The sequence below is a fragment of the Hydra vulgaris genome, chromosome 14 (assembly GCF_038396675.1).
Source record: "Hydra vulgaris chromosome 14, alternate assembly HydraT2T_AEP".
Taxonomy (NCBI): Eukaryota; Metazoa; Cnidaria; class Hydrozoa; order Anthoathecata; family Hydridae; genus Hydra; species Hydra vulgaris.
In genome coordinates, this window is record NC_088933.1 from 27,908,082 (window position 1) to 27,934,232 (window position 26,151).

The following is a 26,151-nucleotide window of genomic DNA, read 5'->3' on the forward strand; positions in this document are numbered from 1 at the left end:
AAAACGGAACAAATTTTGGCGTCTTTTAGCTTGGCTATAAAACTTATTGACGTCTTAAAACTCAGTAATTTGATTTAAGAATGCTTAGAAAACGATTTAAAAAAAAATTAAAATTAACCCTTAGCTATGCAGTTTGGTGCAATATTTTTTTTAAATAGAGAGTTATTCTCACGGAAAACATCTTGGGTATAATCTCCGTTTAAAAGCTTTATCAAATTTTAATCAATCGTTATCTAAAAAATCTAGTCAGATTAATAGTTGTGTTTATATATATGGGCGGGGGTTATTTTTTATTTCAAATTAATTAATTTTTTATTAATTTAAAAATTAAAATAGAATAAAGAGCTTATTTAATTTGAAATTTTTATTCTTACTTTTTAATATAACCATTTAATAACTCCATCAAGCGATTCGGAAACAAAAAGACTTAATACCGGGTTTAGACCACGGCGGCGTAAATCAAAATAATGCTCTGCTGTTAAGGATTAAATAGTGGCTTGTTAAGATGGCGGGCGTTTATCTGCGCAACTTTTATTTTGTTCTTGTTTTATAATGGATAGCAATTGCCAATCATTTTCAAATAACAAAACGTACTTTGATATAAATTTTGATTCAAAAGCTGATTATTTTGACGAATTTAATAGTTCCAAAGATGTTGTTCTTTCATCAGAAACTGAAGTACTCAATAAAAGATCAGGTACAGACTTAAAAAATCAAACTAAATCTTTAGATAATTCCAAAAAAGACAAAAGAAAACGCTCATCTTCATACTTTATTTCAAACAAAGAGATTTTTTCTAATGTTAATAGCACTTCACATTATTTAGATACTATTGAAAAAACATTGGTTGATCACCCTGATGAGGTTGATGGTTTAAAAAGTTCGTTTGAAAGATCTTCATTAGCTGAAAACAATGATGTAAGTAAGATTAATGATCATAACCATGAGTACACACTATTAAAAAATGATGTCTCTTTACATTTCTATAACAATGTCAATCTTAATAAAGAGAAAAAAAATGCAGCTAGATCAACTGTCGATGGGTTATTATTTGAAATATATGATCGTAATTATCAAAACAGTAGTAGTTCTGCTGTTTGTGGAGACAGTGATTTTACAGAATGTTCAACTACAAGTGTAGCTAGTGTTTTTGTGACTTCAAGCTTTGAAAATGATGACAGACCTAAGCTTGATTGGAGTTACTTAGAAACCAAAGGTAAGTATTTTAAAAGTATATAGTTAAGGTGACCAACATCCTCCTTTTAATGTAGGAAAGCACAGTAAGTAAGGTAGTTAAAATTCATGTTTTTATGGTGCTCTGCTACATAAATTAGAGGGTGTTGGCCACCGTAATATAGTATATAAGGGTGCCTAATATAAAAGTAAAGTTTTAGTTTTAATTGTTCTTTTTTATGTATATTTTGATCAAATTACAACTATTAGATGTTCCCATTGTTTAAGAATACATATATTTTGAAAAAAATTTATATGAAAAAATTATATTTTCTGTATTCACTTTAAAAGCAGACAATAATCCCAGTTAATTTGACTATTTAACAAGGACTTGTTTGAAAATAAGTCAAATTAAAGCTCTGATTAGTTACTAAACTCTAGCTTGGCTATTCTAGCATGAATATAAGCTTAGTGAGCTCAAATAGTAAAGACAAGCTTTAGCGAGCTCAAATAGTAAAGACAAGCTTTAGCGAGCTCAAATAGTAAATTGCAATAGTTAACAACAAATAGACTTACAAACTTACTAAAAAAGAATATTTTTATTGTATTTATTGGATGTATTGTTTTTACATACAATAAATACATCATTGTCATATAATAAATACATCATCATCATACAATAAATACATCATCATCATCATTGTCATCATCATCATCATTATCATCTACTTCAAAAGTATTACAAAATAGATTTACTAAGGTAGGGTGGGGGTAAGTCTAAGTCTATTTTTAGGCTTAGATTATAATAAAATCATGATCAGACATTTTTAGTAAATTACATTAAAAGAAAAAATTATATATAATTTTTTAAAGTTGTCTAAGGAGTATTGATTTGAGTTGTGTTCAATAGACCTGCGTAATCCCTATTTAGTGGGGTAATATGGGTCTAAGTTGCATTTTTATTTTTTTTGATGAAATATTCCAACTCATATTATATTTGACCGAAGTCATTGAGTATGTATTATATTTAAATTATTTGATAAAAAGTTTAAATACTATGTTTAAACTTTTTATCAAATAATTTAAATACTACTAATATAAAGAACTTTACACATTTAAAGCACTAAATTAGAAATACAAAATAAATTTTTTTTCTTCTCTGTTATCTGTTTTCCATAGAATGTAGAATTTTATTGCAGTTTAACACGTTCGCTGCCGAGCTATTTTAAACTATGCTTTGTTTTTTTGCCGAGCCATAATGTCTGCAATGATTAATTTTTTCCGAGTCTGTGTTTTTGCGGTTTTATTCTCATTGCCAAGGCTAGATATCAACATTTCAATAAATAAAATATTTTTAATCTAAAATAATTCTATAGTATTTTTTATTCTGAATATAACTGACAAAAAATAAGCACTATAAGTATACTTGTACTTTGGCAATAGAGAAGAAATTTTTTTCTCCAGTGCCAAAGTACGAGTTTACCTGTATCACCGTAATGAGTATAACTCATTGCAGTGACTACACCTAATCAAGATATAATTGAGAATTTGAAAGTTGTAATTAAGAAATGTAAGATGTAATTTAGAACATGGAAGATGTAATTAAGAAACGTTAGATGTAATTTAGAAGATGAAAGTTGTAATTGAGAAACCTAAGATGTTTTTTTAAAATTATTTTTTTAAACATCTTCGCTTCCAACAAGACAAGGCTGCAAGCAACCACTAATTAAAGTTGGAAGTTACTGGAAGAGAAAAGATGAAGATTATAGAGCAAGATAACGATTGACGGACAACTTAAAGTATTGCAAATTATATGAATCAGGAAAGCAAGATGAAGGAAGCGAATTCCAAAGAACTGATGTTCGAGGAGAAAAACTAGACGAATAAGTGTTTTTGGAGCACTTAGGAACAGTCACAGAAAAAGGATGAGACTTAATTGAATGACAAGTAATACAAGAATGAATTTTAGTAGGTGGCACAAGAGACGCTAGCTCTTTAGAGCAGTGCCCATTATAGTTTAGAAGTTATATTTGTAGAAAAGAGAAAGAGAAGCAACATTACGACGATGTGATAATGGTTGGAGGTTGGCTGCAAGAGCAGGTCCAACTATGTTTACAATGCGTTTTTGCACATTGTCTAAAAGAGAAAGGGCATCATTAGAAGATTTGCCCCAGATATGGCAACAGTATTCCATACAAGGACGGATTTGAGATTTATAGAGATGGAGAATAGAATCCGAAGTAAGAAAGTGTCAAGCTCGATAAAGAGATGCAACCTTAGCATCTTATGACTCATCGAGTACATCACCGTTCATAAATATAGGAAGATTTAAATTATTGCAATAACGATTGGCTGAAAAAAATTGATTTTTATCTGTATTGAAGTTCACCAGCCACTGTGAGCCCCATGCTGTAGCAGAAGTAATTTAGAACGAGAAAGTTGTAAATAAGAAATCTTAAGATGTCATTGAGAAGATAAAAGTTGTAATTGAGAAATGTTTATAATATAGATTATCAGAAAGAAATTATTTGCATTTTTAATTTTGTTGCTTTAGTTTACCTTGTAATATTAGGTTTGATCCTAATTTGGCCCAGGTGGCCATATGGGTTGGTTTTCAATAAATAATAATATATTATCAATAAAATAAAAAAGTGATGAAAATGGGATTTGTGGTTAGCGGTAACTCCATAACTTCCAAGGAAATTTAAATTTCCGCTGAGGGCCCAATTGTATGCTGTCTTATATTTGACACCTAAAGTTTGTGCCAGAGTCGCAAAATGACGATTGGGTTGTCATTTCGCTCAGCACATTCAATAACTCATTCGATGAAGATAAAATATGGTTCTGGTTGTTCCAAAAGTGGGTGTAAACAAATTTAGTGAAATAAACACACTCAATTCAATTTAATAACAGACTTTCTGTTTATAGTGTATTGACAAATAACACAATGACCTTTCTATTCCATTACTGTATTACTGTATTGCTGGTGCATACAAATGCTAAATTTGATATTATTAACTTATTAAAATGCATGTACAAAAAGATTTTTTATAATGACTTTTAAGCTTACATTGTAAATTGACAATTACAAATAATGTATTCTCATTTCCATATTACAATTTCTTAATTAGAACTTTTGTTTTTCCAATTACATATTGCGATTTCTTATTTACATTATGGGTTTCTCAATTACATTTTAAAATTTCTTAATTACATTTTGTGTTTCTTAATTACATATTGTGACTTCTAAATTACATGCTGTATTTCTCAATTGCATCTTACTTTTCTTAATTACAACTTTCAAGTTCTCAATTACATCTTGAAAAGGTATAGTAATGTAGCTTATTTGATGCAATATTATTATAAATAGTGTTTCAATTTTTTTGCACATGCACATTAGGAGTTATCATGAGTAAAAAAGGTAATTTATATTTTGTTTTCTTAATTCTAAATTTTTGTGTTTTTTAGACTTGAAGCTAAAATATATTTGATAATTACATTATACTGCATGTTATTAAAAATGTGAAAAAAATTTGATTTACACAACGTTTACAAAATGTTTTTTAATATATTAAAAAACATTTTAGTGTGCATTTCGAATTTTTTTACACAGTATACTAATTAATATGTTTTATAGATAAGTAATTTCTTTTTTATAAATAGATAATTTATAAATTTATCTATCTCATATTAGCTCAACACAGATATTCCACAATTGGATCAGCACATATGATTGTGGAAGGTTGTGTATTACTGCATTTGTCACCTATTTTTCAAAAAGGAGTTATATTTGTATTTGGAAGATAATAACACTAAAGAAAGTGATGGCGATCAGTTTACAGACGTTCATCTAGCAGCCACTGCGGAAGATTTTTTAATGCTGCCAAAAAGAGCCAGAACAACGAGTGGTCTTGCTTATAGATAAAATCAAAACAAAGCTCAACAAGTAGATCTTATAAGTAATATTTTGCCTGACAAAACAACTTCTGAAATAAATCCATCTAGAAATTCAAACCAATGGAAAGATGAGCCAAATATCGTAAAACAAATTCAATTTACTGCTAATCCTGGTTTGAAGATAAATATGGAGAGCAAGAAACCATTAGATTTCTTTAGACTTTTGTTTAGAGAAGAGCTTATAAATACAATGGTAGTTAAAACTAATCGCTACGCAACGCAAGTAATAAATAAGCAGCGTCCCCTCAGAAGAAGCTCACGTTTTAAAGATTGGAAATCAATAAATTCAGAAGACATGTGGCAGTTTCTTGGAGTTCTTCATATGGGGTGTGTCAAAATGCCATCTTTAGAGCACTATTAGTCTAAGAACAGTCTCTATAGAGTTCCCTTATTTTCTAGAATAATGCCACAAAATAAATGTTATGGTTTTGGCATTTTATTAACAATGAAGATTCAGGTAGTGGATGCTTTTGTAAAATTATTGGACTTCTCGATCACTTAAATAATACAATGGATAACATCTACTGTCCTAATAAAAATATATCAATCAATGAGTCAATGATGCTTTGAAAGAGACTTAAAGGAAAAATTTTTAGGAAAAGGTTATCACTTGTACACCGATAGCTTTTACAATTCTTTTGAGTTAACAAAGCACATGATAAATTAAAAAACATACATTTGTGGTACTTTAAGAACTGACCGAAAGTCAAATCTAAAAGAATGTACAAAAGCAAAACTGAAACAGGGAGACATTATAAGCAGAAGCAGAGAGGGTGTAGTGGTTGCTAAATGGAAAGACAAAAGAGTGTGCTAATGATTAGCAACTTGCATTCGTTGCAAATGATTGAAGTGACAAACAGGAGAGGAGAGAAGAAAATGAAACCCAATATTTATTGGGTGAGCGTTTGAATGAAATTATGTCTCAAATCATCAATAATAGCTTCCACTACTTGTCTTCAATACCACCAAATGAAAAGAAAAATTCCCAACAAAACCATGTCGAGTCTGCTCTAAAATAAAACGTAAAGAAACACGATATGAATGTGCTGTTTGTGAAAATAGACCTCCGTTATGTATTGGCGAATGTTTCAGAATGTATCATTTAAAAGAATAGGTTTACACTTTAATTTTCATGAAATAAAATTAAAGGATTATCAATATTTTACTTTTATCTGTTTTAAGCTATATCTGTCTTTATTCGCATTTAAATTAGATTCCTTGGATTTTTAAAATAAAAACTTTTATGTAATATTTTCTGAAATCAAATGTGAAGCTAAGAAGAAGAAAAAAAATGAATAGACAAAGCCAGTCATGCACAAATATTATTTGAAATTAGTTAGTATAACTACGAGTTTACTCGTAGTTAGCAAACTCATGACGCCAGCTTACTACGAGTATTCTTGTAGTTGGCAAATATCAAAGTCCCGCTAACTACGAGTATACTTGTAGTTGGCAAATAAATGACGCCAATTTACTACAAGTATACTCGTAGTTTGCAGCGAATGTGTTAATTTGTATGGGTTTTTTTTATCATTAAATATAAAATAAATCACATTATAATTCTCCGTATTGAAAATATAATAATCAAATTTGAAAGTTTAGAGAAAGAAGAGTTAAAAGCGGAAGCTGAACTAAAAATTAACCAAAAGTTTTTATAATGGAAATTTAATATGCTATGCTTCAAAATTGCTACACTGCATTACTGCATTTGTCACCTATTTTTCAAAAAGGAGTTACATTTGTATATATAAATTGAATTGGGAGTTAGCTTGAGGCTAATTATTCTCTGAAGATTAATGTTAAAGGAAGTGCAACTGCCTCTGTAGAGTTCTTTAGCATGGCAAGGTAAAATTTATCAAGTCTAAAGTTTTTATTTTTATTAAGACTCTGGAGTCTGTTCAAAACATTGTTATAATAGGAGGCCTTGTTAAGAAGCGTTACGCAGTTTGCATTTTGCCTGCGAAAAAACAATTTGCCTTCGCAAGTTTTGCGCTACGCAAAAACTTTTATCTTTTAGAATGTTTTAAATTATCTTTTGATGTCGTTAACGTGACATTTATTCAGAAGAAATAAAGTCGTAAGTAAAACCATTTAACCGCAATTGTAAACTAATAGATTTTTTGATAAAGAAACAGTTTGTTTAATAATTTTTTTGTTGTTGTTAAAAATTAGTTAAAAAAAATAAAGTGTTTTAAGTTTTATCTTAAGGAATTAAGTATATAAATTACTTTTAATTATAAAAATTATTTTTTGTCATAATAGTTTAAAAAATGCACGATTTATTTTGATGATTGATTTATTAATAAGATATTTTGTTTATTGTTAATTCAATAACGTAAAGTTTTAATGATGTTTGTTTAATTTATGAAAATAAATTATGATCACAAATATGTTATCAGTAACTGATAAATAATAAAAAAAAACTCTTCATTGTTTAAAAACATTATTAAAAAGAGCTCACAAAATAAATAAGAAAAAATTTATTAAGAAAGTAATCAAATATTATTTTACGTTATATGAAAAAAATATTTTTTTCAAAATAAAATTTAGTTCATATTTAAATAATAATAAAAATGATTTTTCAAATAGGAACTTAGATTTTATTTGTAACTTTTGTAATAGTGAGAAAAAAAACTGTTTGTATGATTTTTAATGCGTTAATAAAATAACTTTATTTACAATGCGGTACTTGAAAAGACACTAGTGACGCACTATAACTTCTAACAATACAAAATATATTTGCAGAATTGAGTTACTTAGAAATGCGTTATGCGTTTTCGTTACGCAGCGAAATCTCGTAACAAGGCCTGTAATAGCGTAAAGTTTGTGTTCTAAAAATAGATGTTTTTCAGTAACGTAAGGCATTATAGGATTGATATTCGGACAAGCATTGCATGGAAACAATAGAATTTTAAAAAACTTTTATTTGAGATACTCATAATTCATACTTCAGATTTTACAATCCAATATTTTATACTCTTTACTCAAATTAGCACCTTTCCATTTTCGAGCACAGCTTCTATACCTCAAATTTTTCTTTTTTCCTAATCAAGGATTTAAGTTCATTTATTTATCCAAGGAGTTTCTATACTTTTAATTTGTGAAACATTGACAGTGGGAATAAATAAATTGCTTGTAATGCTGGAGAAATAAATCAGTTCATTATATATATCCTGAACTGGTATACAGTTGTACTCATTTGTGAAATGTTCAATTTTTAAAACATGTTAACAGCCGTGGTTAAATAGCCAAAACAAAATATTATTTGTATGGTCATATAATAGTGTGCAATTGTACGCCTCTCTAACCAAGACTGGATTAGCAATACTGGGTTTATAGAATGCTAGGTTTTCTTGCATGACTTTTAATTTTCTTAGGTCACATTCATTCCTTGATTATTTTTTAATCATCCAAACATCCAAAATTTGTAGAGGGAGAGAGATTTGCATTTGAGTCATTTGCAGAGTAGGGAGTTGTTTTATGCTCCTTGTTTTTCCTCAGCATTATAGTATTATTTCTCTACTTAGAAGAGTCTTACTACTTTTTGGATATCTATCCATATTTAATTTTTACTAAATCACTTTATTTACAATCTGCTTTTAGTATCACCCGCGTCTACTTGACTCGATGGCTCCATTGATCAACTGTATACAATTATGACAGAAACAATGGAATGTGTGTCAGGGTTTGTGATGAATAAAAAAATGCCAAATGCATTAGCCTAATGGAATTTTTGATGTCATAAAATTCTTTTTATTTGCTTTTCATATTTATCAACATTAATTTCTTTTTAACTATCATAATTTACTAAATTATTGCAAAACTAGTTTAGTTCAATAATCAACTCAAAACAATATTGTTATATAATAATGTAATTATGTTTGTTTTGCTTCAAGGTTTTAAATTATAAAATAATTTTTATACTATATATATATATATATATATATATATATATATATATATATATATATATATATATATAAATATATATATATATATATATATATATATATATATATATATATATATATATATATATACAGTATCGGACAAAACATGGTGGACAAACTTAAATTTAGAACAAAAGTTGATCAATAACTAAAAAAAACTAGTAAAACAATTAAACATATTATTTTTTAAATAGTTTATTATGTTCTCAACAAAATTTAAAATGTTTGAGTTATACTAAGAATCAAAAAAAAAAATTTATAACACATTTTTCTCAACAAACTATATTTTTCCTTGGACAAAACAACGTGGACAAATCAAAACGACGCTTTATTTATAAGATTTCATTGTCTTTATTCAATTTACCATATTCTTTTGTTTTCACTTTTATCATAACATTACTCTAAAATAATAAAATAGATTTTGGAACATCTGACCAATTATTTTTTCAATTTAACTAAAAATAGATTTAACTCGTGATATATGGCGTATATTGCAACTTAAAATGGCTTACGACAAATTAGGAAGTGTTTTACCTGAAAATATTATTAAAGATTTGAAAAGCGGAAAACGTCAAGCTGAAATTTGTAGGAAATATAATATACCTTAATCGACTGTAAACAAAACTGTCAAATCATTTGGATCTTGCTATAAAACAAACCATCGGGGCGGACGAAGCTATAAAACAAACCATCGGGGCGGATCTCTAAGAAAAACATCACAAAGACTAGATCGAATAATTGTTAAAAAGCTTTAAAAAGATCCATTTTTGTCATCCACAAAATTAACCGAAAAACTTGAACTACAAATCTCTAATCGCATTGTGCGACAAAGAGTTAACGAAGCAAAGTTGTTTTCTCGAATGCCTGACAAGAAACTACTAACTTCTTTTAAAAATAGAAAGCTAAGACTTGCGTTTGCCAAAGCACACCAAAATTGGACTGCAGACCAGTGGAAAAACAAACTTTTTAGTGATGAATCAAAATATAACCTTTTTGGAAGCGACGGTCAGAAGCGAGTCAGGAGACCAAAGAACACCAGATTCAATACTAAATATACCAAGAAGAGTGTTAAGCATGGAACGTCTGCTATGGTTTGTGAATGTTTCTCAGCACTAGGAACTAGTTCTATTCACAAAATTAATGGTATTGTGGACCGTTTTGTCTACAAAGATATAATGGAAGATAATGTTTTCACATGCTGAATAGGAGATGCCTCTAAAATGGATTTTTTTTAACATTGTAAAACAATGGTTCAAGGACAAGAATATCACCATAATGAAGTGACCTGCACAAAGCCCAGACTGAATCTCATAAAAAATATCTAGGAAATAATTGGCAAAAAGATTGAGCGTACAAATGTGAAGACCAGTGAGGAATTATTTGAACAAGTCGAGAAGGCCTGGCGAGAGATTGATATGAGAATTGTTGACTCATTAATTGAGTCTATGCCTCAAAGAATGAAAGCAGTAATTAAAAGTCGAGGAGGTCTAACCAAATATTAAGTTAATTTTTTGAAGTTTTTCGAAAAATAATAAGTTAAGTTTTAAAATTATTTGAATTTTCAGTCGATTTTTTGAATGTCCACCTTGTTTTGTCCAAAGAAAAATGTAGTTTGTTAGGTAAAATGTGTTATAAAACTTTTTTAGTGATTTTTAGTATGATTCAAAAGTTTTTAATTTTGCTAACGACATAATAAACTATATAAAAAATAATATGTTCAATTGTTTTACTAGTTTTTTTTAGTTTATGATCAACTTTTGTTCTAAATTTGAGTTTGTCCACCATGTTTTGTCCGATACTGTATATATATATATATATATATATATATATATATATATATATATATATATATATATATATATATATATATATATATATATATTGTTATTATTTAATAAAAATATGCTAATATTTGATTGTATTTTATTTCTCAAATATATATTTACAGTCTAACTTAATTATTTTGTGTTTTTAAAAAGTCAGCAAGTAATAAAGCTATAAGTATTGCAAATAAAAGCTTTAAATATTGCAAAAATAAAAATCGTGCATTTGTTAATTTTTTTCTGCCAGGGATTTTAAATTTTTTTTCTATAAAATGGTTGATAAGCGTCTTTACTTGTGTTCCTAATTTTCACTTATTATTAAAATGTACACTTTGTACATTTTTGATGTTTACAAGTCCCATCAACTACAGTTAAAATAATTGTTTCCTTACTTAATGTTTGATACTATTGTTGTTTCTTAAATGCAATGCCTGATATTAACACATTTCAATTGATATCTGTGATAAATTAGTTTTAAATTGTTTATTTAAATATAAATATTATTTTGTCCTGATTGCATTAAATATTATACCATGAATGACCCTTGAAATCAATGAATCAGCATCAAATATATTTATTCAATGATTATTGCTATGAATAAACTTTTCTGAAGTTTAGTCTATAAAAATATATAATTTTTATTCTTTTATATACTTATTTATTTTTGCTTGTTAAAAACTGTAAAAAAATGTTTGTTATGAAAAAGCACTTGTTAGTAGCATATTAAAATCAAAACCTTTAATTTTGTGCATTTATGCATCAGTGTAATGTGTACATGCAAGTGCACATTGTGTGTATGTGTTAATTTTATTTAGAACAAATAACTTGTAATTATGTATATTAGGGCTAAACATCGTATTTCACCTGATTTTAATTGCTTCTGTCCAAAATATGACAACTTACTTTATGTAATGGCCATAGCAACCAGGGCGGGGTGGGGTGCAGCAGGGCTATTTGCACCCCCACCCCCACCCCAATAATTTTTCAAACAAATAATTTTGAAGTTTATAGAAAAAAGCAAACGAATACAAATTAAGAAATAAAAGAAAAAAAAGGGTAGAAAAGACCTAATTTGTTATCTGTATTTTCGGCATAAGTTCCTTTGACAAAAAATTTTGACCTACCTAGTAGTGTTGTCTCCCCTCAATATAACTTTTGTTCCTATGGGCCTGATGTATAAATTCTTTTAGTTGTATTATATATTTGTTTTATGTTAATATACCTTATTTAAGCATTCTTTTGTTTAGGTTTTTTTTGTTGTTATTGTTGTTTTTATTTTTTTAACTTACTATAGCAAGTTTATTTTATAAAAATAAAAAATTGTTAAAAATAAATTAAAATTACAACAAAATAAAAATATGAAAACTTTCAACTGTAATTTAATTTAGCTGCTTATTAAAATTTCTTAATTTAAATTTCTTTATTTCTAAATTTTATATATTTTTGTATATAATTTTAGATATACCTGAATTAGAGAAAATGATAAGAGAATTAAAAAGAGGCTCAAATATGCTTTCTTCAAAATTGGTTCGTCTTCTAAAGCAGCGAGATAGAAATGCTCATAAAATACAGGAAAATTTCAATATCCTAACAGCTCTTTTACAAGCAGTTTCACCTAAACGCAGTAATGTATTATTTAGCTGTATTAGCTTTGACTATATTAAAGAGTATTCTATATGGAACATTTTCCTATTTTTATTTCACTGTTTTTGATTAAAGATATATCACAGTTTGTCAACATTATAGTTTGTTATTTATACTTTGTTTCAGTTATTTAAAGCTTGAAAGGATGTGAATACTGTACAAAAATCGATATAAATTAGTTGTTGGGACCCGTGAAACTAGTCATAATAGATCTATGTTCTGCACCCTATCAATTATTCTTTTAAATTGATCATTATCACGAAAATGTCATTTTTGCACACAAAAAACAATTAAAAGTATAATATAAATTATACAGATATGGTTTACTGAAAATATAAACAGTTGTGTATTGCACACTAAAAATATTAATACACATTAAATTTCAAAAAACATCTTTAAAGAGTTTAATATATATAATTAAAATAAAAACTTCTACTTTGGATGTAACTCTTTATTTTTAAATTAACTTTTATTAAAATATTTCAAGGGAGTATAGATAACCTCGCTATCAAGTATAATATAAATATAAAAAACTGTTAAAAATGAAACAAAACAAAAAACAGATCAATGCAATAGTTTCTTTTGATTCAAATATCAAAACAAAGGTTTCCAAAAGGAAGTTGTGATGTAACCTCTGTCATCCTGATTCAGACCGCCATCTGAAAGTGCACATTCATGTTGTATTTTAAATGCCTCCCTCGTTTTTCTGTTAAAATTATTGACTTCTACTTTTAAAGTATTTTTATTGTTCCATGCAAAATTACAGTGACAGTTTTTTGAATGTTCCTCTATTGCTGAATAATCCCATTTTCCTAGTTATGTATTTTTCTGATGTTGGTAAATGCAAGATGAGATTTTAATTTTGTTTCACCGCGATAACATATTTTGCAGGAGCATTCAAGTTTGTACACACCTGGGTCAGAATTATAGGAAGAGTTTTTTTTTTTGTGGTAAGTATATGTTGTACATATACTTACAATCTTACAGTTACATTCATACATACAGTTACATTCAAACATACAGTTTCATTCAAACATACAGTTTCATTCAAACATACAGTTTCATTCAAACATACAGTTACATTCATACATAAAGTTACATTCAAACATACAGTTTCATTCAAACATACAGTTACATTCATAGTAGAAGTTTTTATTTAATTAAATAAAGATTAAAACATCAGTATTCAATCATTAATTTCTTAAACAAATTAGTTTTAATATAAACATACTATTATTCAGTTATTTATTTATTTAAAGAAAGATAATCTTTTAAAATATGTGTGTTTTCTTTATTAGTGTTTATATCGTTAATATCTAAAAAAAAAACACGATTTAGAGTTTGCTTTGTGAAACCTTGACAACTGGAGCTAGCTGAACTTGAAGTATAAATTTTTTCTTACAGACAAAGCTTGTCTGCAATTATATTTTACAATCAAGCTTTATTGCACAGCCTTTAAGATTTTATTTTAATTTTAAAACAGTCATGACATGTATTTATAAATATGCAATGTCTCTTGGAGTAAAAATCAACCAATAAAAATTTCGCAAAGCTTAAAAGCAAAATAAAGTATTTTAAAATGATAGACAAAATATGATTACATAATGTAGTATAGAACAACCACAGTCCAAAGTATAAAACAACAACAACTCAACAAAGTTACATCTAGATAAAAACAAGTAAAACAGAAGATAGCAAGTTTTCTTTTTTTTTTTTTTTAAAAAAATGCATACCAAGTTCTTTATTTTCTTGCATATGTGTTTAAAAATGCTCAGTGTCAAAAAATGAATAAAGAGGTTATTACTAAGTTTCATATTATGCAATTAATACAAATAATTTAATATACATAGCCGGCTTTGTTGAGAAGCATTATGCTGTACACATTTCATGAGTGAAATGCTAGTTTTACCTGTGTAATCTAAACATCAGGTCAAATTTAATTATTGTAAAAAAACATTTTAGCTGCAATTGTAAAATAATTAAATTTTGATTAAAATCAGTGTATTTTTAGATAAAAAAAACCAGATGCTTAAATAACTTTTTATTAACATAATAATTCCCAGTATTAATAACAATTTCAAAGCAAAAAAATTTAAAGTTTTAATTTTATTTTATTTATTTGATTTAAAAATAACTTTTTATGTTCATTTTAAATCCAATGGGTTTTGTTTCTTTTACATTTAATGGGTATAGTTTTGAATCAATGGTTTTTTAATTTTTCTTTTCTCTCTTTCCTTACAAATGTTGGCAATAGTGTTTAGAGCAGAATATTGTAATTGAATATATTCTTTTAATATTTAACAAGTTTATGTTTTTTTAGCTTTTAAGTTATTTTCTAACACCAGTTAAGCAGTAGACAAAGATTTAGTTAAAGCCATTCTTAAAAATGTGTTGATAGTTGTTTTTTATTTTTTAAACATAAAACCTAATTTTTTAAAGTTATGTATATGATTGTTTTAATAAAGAAATAATAAAGAAATATTTTTCAAATATGAAATTTAATTTTCATATGTTTTTTTTGTTACAATTGTATTGTTCAAATGATATTTAAATTGATTTGAGATTAAATTTAATTACAATGAGGTAATTTAAAATGTGCTATTGACACCAAATTGACTAATATTTACCAATATTAGTATAAAAGCTTAGCTAAGCTTATATACATTATGCTTTTTTGCTATGCTGCGTAATCTTGTGGCATAATCAAGGCCTGTATGAAACATCCTACATGACTACTAAAATAGCTATTTGAGAGACTTCAGAAGATTGACTGAGGGTCTTAGCTTTATATCTAGATAATAGTAGGTTCTATCTAAATATGTTGCTGTCTCAAAACAATGTTTTTTCCTACCAATCATAAACTTGCAGTGTTTCTTTATATGAAGACAGTTCAAATTTTAACTTGTTTTTATTTCAAACTAAAGATTATTATGGTGATATTGTTTCACCAATAGTAATTTTTAGTTTCTCTTTTTGAAATTTTATTATCTAAAAAGTTTAATTAGACGGTCTAAAATTGATTTTAAGAAATAATATTTTTATTTTTTGTAAAATAATCATTAATTGTTGACTATCTGTTTTTAAAGCACTTTATATATATGTATGTGTAATTATATATGTATACAAGGTGTTAGCCAGGATAAAATATTTTACTACATTTTCACAATGTTGGGAATATTTTTTATTGTTCTACAAAATATTGGGAATGTTTATTGATATTGTCCTATTGCTTTAAAAAAAAAAAGGTCATTGAATTTTGGGAGTTTTAAATCCATCGGGAATTCTGCGGTATACACGGTGCCATTGGGATGACTAACACCCTGGTATATTTATATGTGTGTAAATATTTTATCTAGGAGTTGATACTCGAATTCGATTTTCATTTATTCCTCGGTCAGGAACGCGTGGATTTCGTCAGGTAAATAAAAACTTTAGCAATATATTAAAAATTCTATGCATACTTTATTAAATATGTATTTTCTTTTGTTTACGTTTTACTTTTGTTCTTTCACAATTTTTTATTTTTCAATTTTGTTTTATACAAACAGTGGGTTGATGCTATAAAATCTATTGCAAGAATTCATCCTGGAATCCCAGTTGATTGGAGAAAGAGAGTAAGTAAGAAAATTTAATGTATGATTTTTGTAAATTTTTATAATAAGAAAATTATAAGAATAAAAGTTTACTTAGGTTTCGGAAAAAATATAAAACAATTTATAATAACTTTAAAAAATTTTTATTTTATTTTTCATTTTTTAATTTTAAAAAAATAAATTACGACTAAATTATTTTTAGAAAATGGTAATAAAATACATTTATTACAAAGAATGCATTTTTTACTTCCATATATGTTTTTTTATTTTTTCAAAGACATGGCTTTCATTGGCTGAATATTTTTTAAAAGATATAGATTGGGAGCAAATTAAAAAACAATGTTTTAATGATCGCTGTAATCCTGATGACGATCAGTTAGATAGCCAAATAGTAAAGGTAAAATAGTATCTTACAACAATTGTAAATTATACAAATAAAACATAAAATAATAATAATAATGTTATTATTGCTGTATTAAAATTTTAAACTATTTAATAGGATCTACATCGCACAGGTTGTGGGTGGTTTTTTGAGCATGATACAACAGAGGATAGAGCTAGCCTTAAAAGAGTGTTACTTGGATATGCTCGTTGGAACAAAGTTGTAGGGTACTGCCAAGGGTTTAATGTCATAGCTGCTTTAATATTACAAGTGATGAATGGAAATGAAGAACAAGCCTTAAAGGTGATTAATGTATAAATAAATACCTAAAAATTTGTTTTCTTCTGTCTTTTTTAATCTGCCAATAAATAAATTCATGGTTACTCAAAATTTCAAAGTTGCGCACTAATTTGTTTGGTTTAAAAAAACTAGAGAACTGAAGAAGATCAAGCAACTGTATGTTGTATTTGCTCCAATTGCAATTGGTGTTAAATATTTTATGCAAAGAAGATACTGGAAGATACATGTTGAAAAAGTTAATTAATTTACTGCTAAGAAGCAGCAAATTAATTAATTTTTTTGATTAAGTCATTAAATTAAAAAAAAAAAATTGAAGTATGAGGTCAAGAGCAAAATAATTTGACTACTTGATAAACTTTTTTTTTTTTTTTTTTTTTTTTTTTTTTTTTAAAATTTAAACAAATGATTTTGAAGCTTTGAACTTTTAAATTTTTTACTTTAATATTTGCTTTTATTGTATGAAAATGTGTACATTTTTATAAATGACAATAGAAATAAGAAAATGACAATAGAAATAAGAAAGTATTAAAGATTATTTCTGTCTGAGAATTTATGATTACATGCATCAATAAAAATGTTGTCTGTATTTAAAATGGAGAAGACTAAGAGTATCTGTAAGTTTATAATAAAAAGCTGTGTGGATATGCTGTGTAGATTGTGTGCCCTTGTAGACTTTAGTAGTAAGTAATGTCTAAATTAGTAGTTATTTTAGTAGTTTCAGTAATGTCTAAATGGTGGATGACGCTGTTTGAATGGCTCAAAGTGAACTTAATTGTAGGGTGAAGGTTGTTCATATGTGTTTTAATTTACAGGAGTTCCTCTCCTGAGCCTGTGAAACAAAAAAATTTTCATTAATAAAACATCTGACAATAAGATTTGTTGTTGCTAATCACATACAATTTTTTTTTTTTTTAATGTTTTATGTAGCATATAAAAATGTTTATATTTTTTCTAAGTGATAAAAGAGTAATGAACAAATGAGAAAATGAGAGAATGAGAATGTTGTTAATAATCTCGTAATGATAAAAAAAATAACTTTTAAACTAAGGTCTTTTTAAATATATTTTTTATATATTTTCAAATATATATGTAAGCATATTTTAAAATGTTAAAATATATTTTTCTTGGAGAAATATAAGTATTTATTTAAACTTTTATATTTAAATTATTGACTTTTTTACTTGTTGATCACTAGTAATTATAATTAAAAATTTAAATCATTTTGTTTATTTGAATAATTAATTCAAATAAATGTAATGAGTTATCTATCTTAAATAATTATTAGTTGTAAATTTAGTTTAGATAAAATATTATCTTGTAAAAATTCTAAAAACCATTGTAATAAAACAACTGTAATAAATCTTTGAATTTGTTTAAAGCAAATTTTTTTTATTAATATTACTAAATAACTGCAGGATATTGCTAGAATCTGTTTCTTTATGGGCTGGAATTGAAAGTGGGCTGAAATGCAAACTGTAAAAGCAACTTTTGACTGGTGGTACACATTAATATTGTTTACATTTAGATTTCAATTTTAGTGTAATAATTAGGCTTTTTTAAAGTACTCCATGATTAAAAGTTTTTATATCCACATCAAAGAGCGCTTTTCTAAAAGAAATCGTAGTCCATTCTTTTTCCAAAATTGAATTTTTTCATCATTCAGATTCGAAAAAAGTACAAATCTAACTATGTTAGTGAGCTTATGAATTTAAAGAATTGTTCATTATCTTTATGTATGATTAGAAAGTTATTGAGATTGGAAAAATACTTGATCTGATAATTAGTCATTTTTTATTTTTCTTAAAACATGTCAAATGTGATGTAGCTTTTAAAAAAGCGCTCTTTAATTATTCAGCAATAATAAGTTAAAATGAGGGTGAATCCTATATATATATATGTGTGTGTGTGTGTGTGTGTGTGTGTGTGTGTGTGTGTGTGTGTGTGTGTGTGTGTGTGTGTGTGTTTCAAAAATCCCATGTGTTATTAACCTGTTTTAAAAATCCCATGCATTATTAACATTTCAGACATAAATTAACATGTTTATATAAATCTATAAAAATTAAAATGTTTATATTTTTATATAAACATTCTAAATGTTTTTATTGTATGTGTGCATATGTGCATCTATTATTATAAGCCAAAGTAAATGTATGCTTTAGATAAAGTATTTTTTAGGTAATGATATATGTAATTGACTATGTACTTCCACGCAATTATTTTTCAAACAACCTTCATGCCCTATCTGTAGACATGGCTGTATTACGAGATCTGATGAACATAAAGTTACCTGAGTTGGCTCGTTTACTGCAACATCTTCAAAAAGAAGCAATGAATTCAAAATTAAATTCAAGTGCAAGCTATGAGCCACCACTTATAAATATGTTTACTATGCAATGGTTCCTAACTTTATTTGCAACATGTTTACCACGTCATACTGTACTTCGAATTTGGGATTCTGTTTTGTTGGAAGGCTCAGAAGTTTTATTAAGAACAGCATTAGTCTTATGGTCAAATTTAGCATGGTAATTATTATTTTTTGTAATTATTTATTTTTTTGGTATTATTGGTATCATGGTAATTATTATTTTTTTTTAATTTGCTTTGTTGGCAGAGAAAACTTAAAATTTGAGACCAGTATTCACCAGAACCCTGAGGTTTTAACATCTCTTATTTGTCTGCTTTCATTTTTAGAACCTTTTTTATGTTTTTTTTTTTTTCTTTATAATTAGGGCTTAGTTGGATCCAAGATCCGGAACTGAATACCCGGGTACCAGTAACATTTTTTTGAGGTCCTGATCTATTTGGTTTGGGTATTTGATTCCATGTTATTTTTCGATAAAACTACTTTTTATAATGTTAATTTTGCGTACCATTATAACTTACACATAGTTTTAAACTGTTGTACTTTGAAACAGATTATTTCAAAGCAATTTAGAACAATAATTTTAAAATGACTTTGAAAAAATTTAAAAGCAATGCTCCTCATGTATGGGTGCATTTCTTGAAGTAAAAATAAATGAAACTGCTCAATGCAAAACCTACCAACATCTGTTGAGAGTGAACAAGCTTTAGTGCATGCAGATTGTTTGTAACCAAACTTAGGAGATGCTCAAATGATAACACTGTTGATACCTTAAAAAGGTATCAACAGTGGTATCAACAGTAAATGGGAGTTTTTAAGGTATCAACCTGTTGATACCTTAAAAAGGTTGCTTTTTAAAAAGTTATTACAAAAATAATAAAAGTGATAAAAAATGTAACTAAAAAATAGGTTTGTTGATATGAAATGCTACAAAGAATTTATTTCAAAATTAACTGTGGTTGTATATTTTAAAAATCAATAAAAATTTTGTGTGTAGAATCGTTTTTTTATTTGATTTTAAGTTAAAATTGGATCCGGACTTAAAAATCCAGGTAAGATCTGCATTCTAATTGTTTTGCCAGATCCATTATGCCCTATTTACAATGTTTTCTTTTTTCTCTTTGACATGTCATTAGAAATAGATATAATTATTTAGAAGTATTATTTACCACTGCACAAATCACATTTAGAATAAATTGGGGTAATTTTGGCACCAATTCTTTAAATTTAAATAAATTGTTTAAATTTAAAGAAATTGTGAATAAATATGCAAGTAGAAAAATTTTTTATTGTTAATATTTTTTTAAACTAGACAATTTTTTTTTAAAAAAAAAAGAAATTTTTTCATTAAAAGGAACAGAAAAAACAAGGTGGTTAAATTGCCCCAATAAAATCTAAGTTAGGGGAATTTTGCCACCTTTTTTTTTAATTTTAAAATTTTTATAAAATTTTTAAAACACATTTACAATCAGTTAAATAAAAGTATTCTAATAATCATTCATCCATTCCTTCATTCTAATAATACTAAATATTAGTATTATTAGAATACTAATAATACTAATATGGTGGGGGTTATATGGATTTAGGTAAACTAAAAATAGAGTTTTAAAATCATCATGCAAGTTAAAAAAACTTTTATATAATACATAAGAGATAGTTTAAAAACTTACTGTTTTCTAGGTTTTACCAAGCAATAAAGTTCTACTGTATTTTTGGGGTCAACATTTTTCACAAACCTTTTGTCAACAAGAGTTTTTCTCACATTGAAAATTGCATCCAATGGTTTTGCTGATCATTTTTCACGCTATTGAATGGATTTTAAAACTTTGTTTTGGTTATCTTTATCTTTACTGTCACTTCAACAATTGGTTTTGGTTTTTAGCTTGCTTTTTGGCTTCTGACTTCTTTTGCTGCCTTCACTTGTTTAAATATCAATGATTTTGTGACACAATTACTTTCAACAACAATTTTGACTCTGTTTGGGCTTTTGATTTTAATTTCATATTTGCAAGTGCCTTTTGAAATTCCTTCAATTACTTGGCTCGCCAAGTAAGTGCATGAAGCCACTATTGCTACTAAAATGTTTAGTGCTTGACTTAATTTATGTGACCTGCATTGCTTAAAACCCATGTACCACATGGCTATTCAAATTGGCTATTCATTCTTGATAAAGGCAGTTTGATTTCTTTCTTTCAAATAGTCAAGCACCTCAGATTGAATTTCAGGAAACAATAAGCTGTTAACTCAGTCACCTAGAACTTGAAGCCAGTAAGATCCAGCAAGGACTCAGTCACATTGCTAACCTACCAGCCCCGGCTGACTGAGTTGCAGACTGTACAGTGTGCAACTCAGTTTGCCATCTTTATTTTTTGCTAGGGTTTTTTCATTTGCTCATTGCTATAATTAGTGGCAGATTTTCTCTTGTAGTTTCAAGACATTTTTTAATAATTGATCAATTCAATTAATTTTAATAGATTATAAGACCAACATGACCTGCAAAATTAATTACCAATACAAAATTCTCTCATTTAGTGTTTCCAGAATAATTTTGGATCGAATCAAAATTAAAAAGAAAAAACAACAATGCATTCTTTGAAAATATTCCTACATTTTGGTCTTTAAAATTTTTGATGAAAATAAATAATTTGATTTTAATGAGAGTTTTAAATTTCTTGTTTTTTGAAGATTGTTTTAGTCTATTAATTTACATATCAAGTCTTCAAAAAAAAAAAAGTATTTTTTGACATTGATTGATAAGAAATTTGTTTTCTAATAAAAATAAAATCTTGACAAAATCTTATTCCTGAGTAAAGTTATAGTTATAAAAGTTGAGATACATCAATTGGTGGTGAAATTACCCATTTTATTCTATAGAAAAGTATTATTATTTTTTTATTTTATATAATGCTTCATATCATTTTTAATTTGTTTTATAATCATATCATTTTTAATTTATTTTATTTTGCATTTGATTTTTATTTTATTTGTTTTGGCTTCATAAATAATACTTGTTTTATAATTGTAAAAAAATTTATGTTATTTATGTATTTTTATCTATTCTGTCTTTGTCTTTATATTCAATCAAGCTCTATTCAAAAATTTGTTTACCTTAACTTAATCGAACTTTGTTCTTCTCATAGGCATTTAGTACTTTTATGCGACCATTTGGCAAATTTGTATGTCAAAATTTTAAATAATATAAGTCCACAAACCTTTCTGTGTAATCTTGAAAATATACTTAAATATATGTTTTTTTTATATATATATTTAAATATGCCTCTCCATATGAAATCAGTTTTTAGTTCCCTGTGCTCAGATTTTTCTTCAATTTCATAGTTAATGACTGAAATTTGATTGTTTATCAGCCATCTTAATATAAATGATGGTTATGTGGCCCTTTATTATCAAACTAAACAATTATGCAACCTAATTCAAAATAGGCTAAGAACTACTGTTAAAATTTTTTTCTGCTGCTTTATATTGTTAACTAGCATTTATTAATCTTTTTTTAACAATTTTTGTGTTTATCTGTTTTCATTTATGTGACTCGAAAACATCTTCTTTTTTTTATTTTTATTTCTATTAATTGAATTTTATTTATTGATGTATTTTATTAGCTATTTTGAAAATGTAAACTCTGCTCCAGATTTTTATATGAAAATGGGACAACTGATACAGGATCTTATGAGTGATGATTTTGTTAATGTTCAAAAGTTAATACAAGTATGTTAATTTTTTATTTATTTTTTGCTTTGTGCAATTTAATTAAAATCGAAATAAAAATAAAAATAATTTTAACATATTACTTGTGGTCGAAATTGTTAATAAATCCGTTTATATAGTCTGTGTATCAAATGGCTTCGTTTCCATGGAAAATGCTTGTTGAGTTGCGTGAAAAGTATACATATGATATTCATCCGTTTACAACTTTCAATACTGAAAAAAAAGCAGAAAAATATAGCAAAGTCAAAAAATTTGGTGAGTTAGTATCTGTACTTTATTGCACAATTTTTATTGTTTCTTAAATTCTTTTGTATAAACATATATATATATATATATATATATATATATATATATATATATATATATATATATATATATATATATATATATATATATATATATATATATATGTATATATATATATAGTTATATATATATATAGTTATATATATATATTATATATATATATATTATTATATATATATATATATATATATTATTGCACAATTTTTATTGTTTCTTAAATTCTTTTGTATAAACATATATATATATACCCTCGCAATTAGGAAAAATGAGGTCAGCAATAATTTGCCGACCTCAATCTTTTGGAGGTCGGCAAAAAATTAATTGATACAAAGGTCTTACCATAAAACATAGAAATGAGGTCGGCAATTTATATATATATATATATATATATATATATATAATATATATATATATATATATATATATATATATATATATATATATATATATATATATATATATATATATATATATATATATATAAGGGTGACTCTAAAAATAACTTATTTTTAAAATGTCTGCTGGCACCTCCTGAATGTGTTCTAAATAATAAAATACTACTGGATTTAAAAATTTTTTGAATAAAAAATATTTTTAGGGGTTGCTACCGACCCTCAAACATTAAATGTCTCTAACATCAAAAAAAAAAAAAGTTTTTTAAAAGTATGTCATGTTGGGTCTCAAATGAAGCGAAATCATATAAAAATTTCAAAGAAATTAATCATTCTATAAATAAATTTTTATTTTAGATCATAGCGAACATAACATTACGTTTTTTAACTAAAAACAAAAAACAGGGAATTTAACAAGATTTTTTTATTATAATTTTTTTTATCGGTGATATTTTATAAAATGAATATTATTTTTGAAATTTTTATATAATTTTGTTTCGTTTGAGACCTAACATGATATACTTTTAAAAAACTTTCTTTTTTATATATATTTATGTAGTTAGTGATGAAGAAGACAGTGCTGCTGATGATCAAGTCCCAGGCTGCTTAGGTTTTGTAAATGTTCAGCACGATCACGTGGCTAACAAAAAATCAGAGCATCTAAAGAAATCTGCATCAAATGGAAAATCAGATATTACTAAAGTTACACCAGGTATTTTACTAAAGTTCAAAGAGTAAATAGTTAGGCTACACCTTGTATGCCTTATATCTGGTACGTTCTTATAAGCTTAGACAAGACATTCTTAGTAAAATTCTTTTTCATCATCTAATTTTTTTCTTCTTGTTACTTTTTAAATGGTAACTTTTGTGGGGGTTTTTTTAAAGCAATACATTATAAATTATAAAACATTTCAAACATTTCCATTGTTAATTAATATTTGTTGATTAATAATGTTGTAATTATCAATAATAATGTTCATTAATCTTCATTGTAATAAGTATTATGTTGGATATATATTATTTATGCTCATAACAAATTATGAATACTTTTTGAATTATAAATTCTTCTTTGACAGGAGCCTATATAACAGATAGAGAATCGCAAAACACCTATGAAGAACAAATGAAAGAAAATGAACGGGTAAGAGAAAACGAAAAATTAGATTTGGCCGCTTTACAGTCACAGTACGGTCGCATGAGGAGGCTTCAGCAAAATGCTATGATAGTTTTTAACTCAGACAATTTTAAGAAAGATACTAATTCTTTAAAAGTATCACCAAGTGCTATTAATCATCTCTTTGTTGATGTGTCTAAAGTGGCTCCACCTAGAATAAGATACTCAAGGAGATCTCGTAAGCAATTTCCAGCTTTAAAAGCTCCTAGTAAAGGAGTTCCTTCTCTTATACCCGTTAAGGATGATATAGTCATAAAGGATGGTGAAGAAGACGTTATAGTACATGTTCAAAAAACAACAATAAGTTCGATTGAGTCTAAACCTTACTTAGCTTCTGAAATTGGACAACTTTTTGAAAGAGGCTTGGATAAAAAGGACTTTCAGAACGATAACGGTAGTGTAATTAACTCTAATAGTTTTCCTACCAGTCCAATCAACTTAAAACTAGATTTAAATTCATCTGGTAATGCGGGTTTTCAGAAATTGAAAAACACAAATAAAAAAAAACTTTTACCCATCGTAAATGAAACCGATTTAAAATCTTCGTCCGGTTTATTTAACGTTGATCGTTCTGCTATTTATCCACCAAATTTTAATCCTTTCCCGGATAGAAATTGCTCAAACAAAAAATGTTTGCAAGTTAAATAAACGTGAATAAATGAAACTTACCTATTCGTTGTAAAACAAAAGTTTATGTAAGTTTTACGCAAATATTTGTAGCGTTTGGTTCGTCTTGGTTTGTGTAATGGTAAACGTGGAATAATGGGTTATCGTCTTCTGACAATAAACGAGAAGATAAAATATTGGCTTGTAATCTTAATGCTTTGGTGATAGAGATTTATATAACTTTTTGGCTAAAATTGTAAATATTTATTTTTGATTAAATTATTTCTATAGGAATTATGCACCGAATGGTGTATGTGCTTTTTTTTCCTTATCTTTATATATTTTTAGAAAGTTCGCGTAAAATCTGATTTTTTAGAGCAGTGTTATAAATTTAAAATTATGGTTAGTGTTTAATTATGCTGTATGAAACATGTACTATATGTACACGTGTATATGTATGTACACGTGTATGGCTCATTTCACTTTTAGCTTACGTTTCGCTCAAAACAACTTAATGAAAAATGGTCGCGTTAAGGTATTTTTTACTCTCCGTTAAAATTATCTGGTTTCACGTGTTGTATCAATTCCAAAAATTAATACAAATTAAATAAAAGATATTAACAGTAATGCGAGAAAAATATAAAACAACTAATTCTGTTTTCTAAAATACTCAAGAAACAATGCATTTTCAGGATATAACATAGAGATCATATAAAGTTTTGTATAAAGTCGTGTAAATTCGTATAAAGTCTTGAATTGTATAAAT

The 26,151-nt window shown here is 26.5% G+C and overlaps 1 protein-coding gene across 2 annotated transcripts; it reads left to right on the plus strand.

Moving 5' to 3' along the window:
• Positions 1-366: 366 nt before the first annotated feature.
• Positions 367-25,679, plus strand: LOC100200545 (TBC1 domain family member 30). 2 transcript variants are annotated; one of them, XM_065817484.1, is made up of 12 exons: positions 396-697; positions 827-1,216; positions 12,363-12,527; positions 15,904-15,965; positions 16,096-16,161; positions 16,418-16,537; positions 16,640-16,825; positions 18,998-19,344; positions 22,802-22,907; positions 23,027-23,162; positions 24,165-24,317; positions 24,682-25,679. In XM_065817484.1, exons 1-12 carry the CDS (start codon positions 553-555, stop codon positions 25,425-25,427), a joined length of 2,622 nt encoding a protein of 873 aa, XP_065673556.1. In that variant the 5' UTR covers positions 396-552; the 3' UTR covers positions 25,428-25,679. The 2 variants fall into 2 exon arrangements, with proteins under 2 accessions (XP_065673555.1, XP_065673556.1); XM_065817483.1 differs by having other exon boundaries at positions 367-1,216.
• Positions 25,680-26,151: the final 472 nt, after the last annotated feature.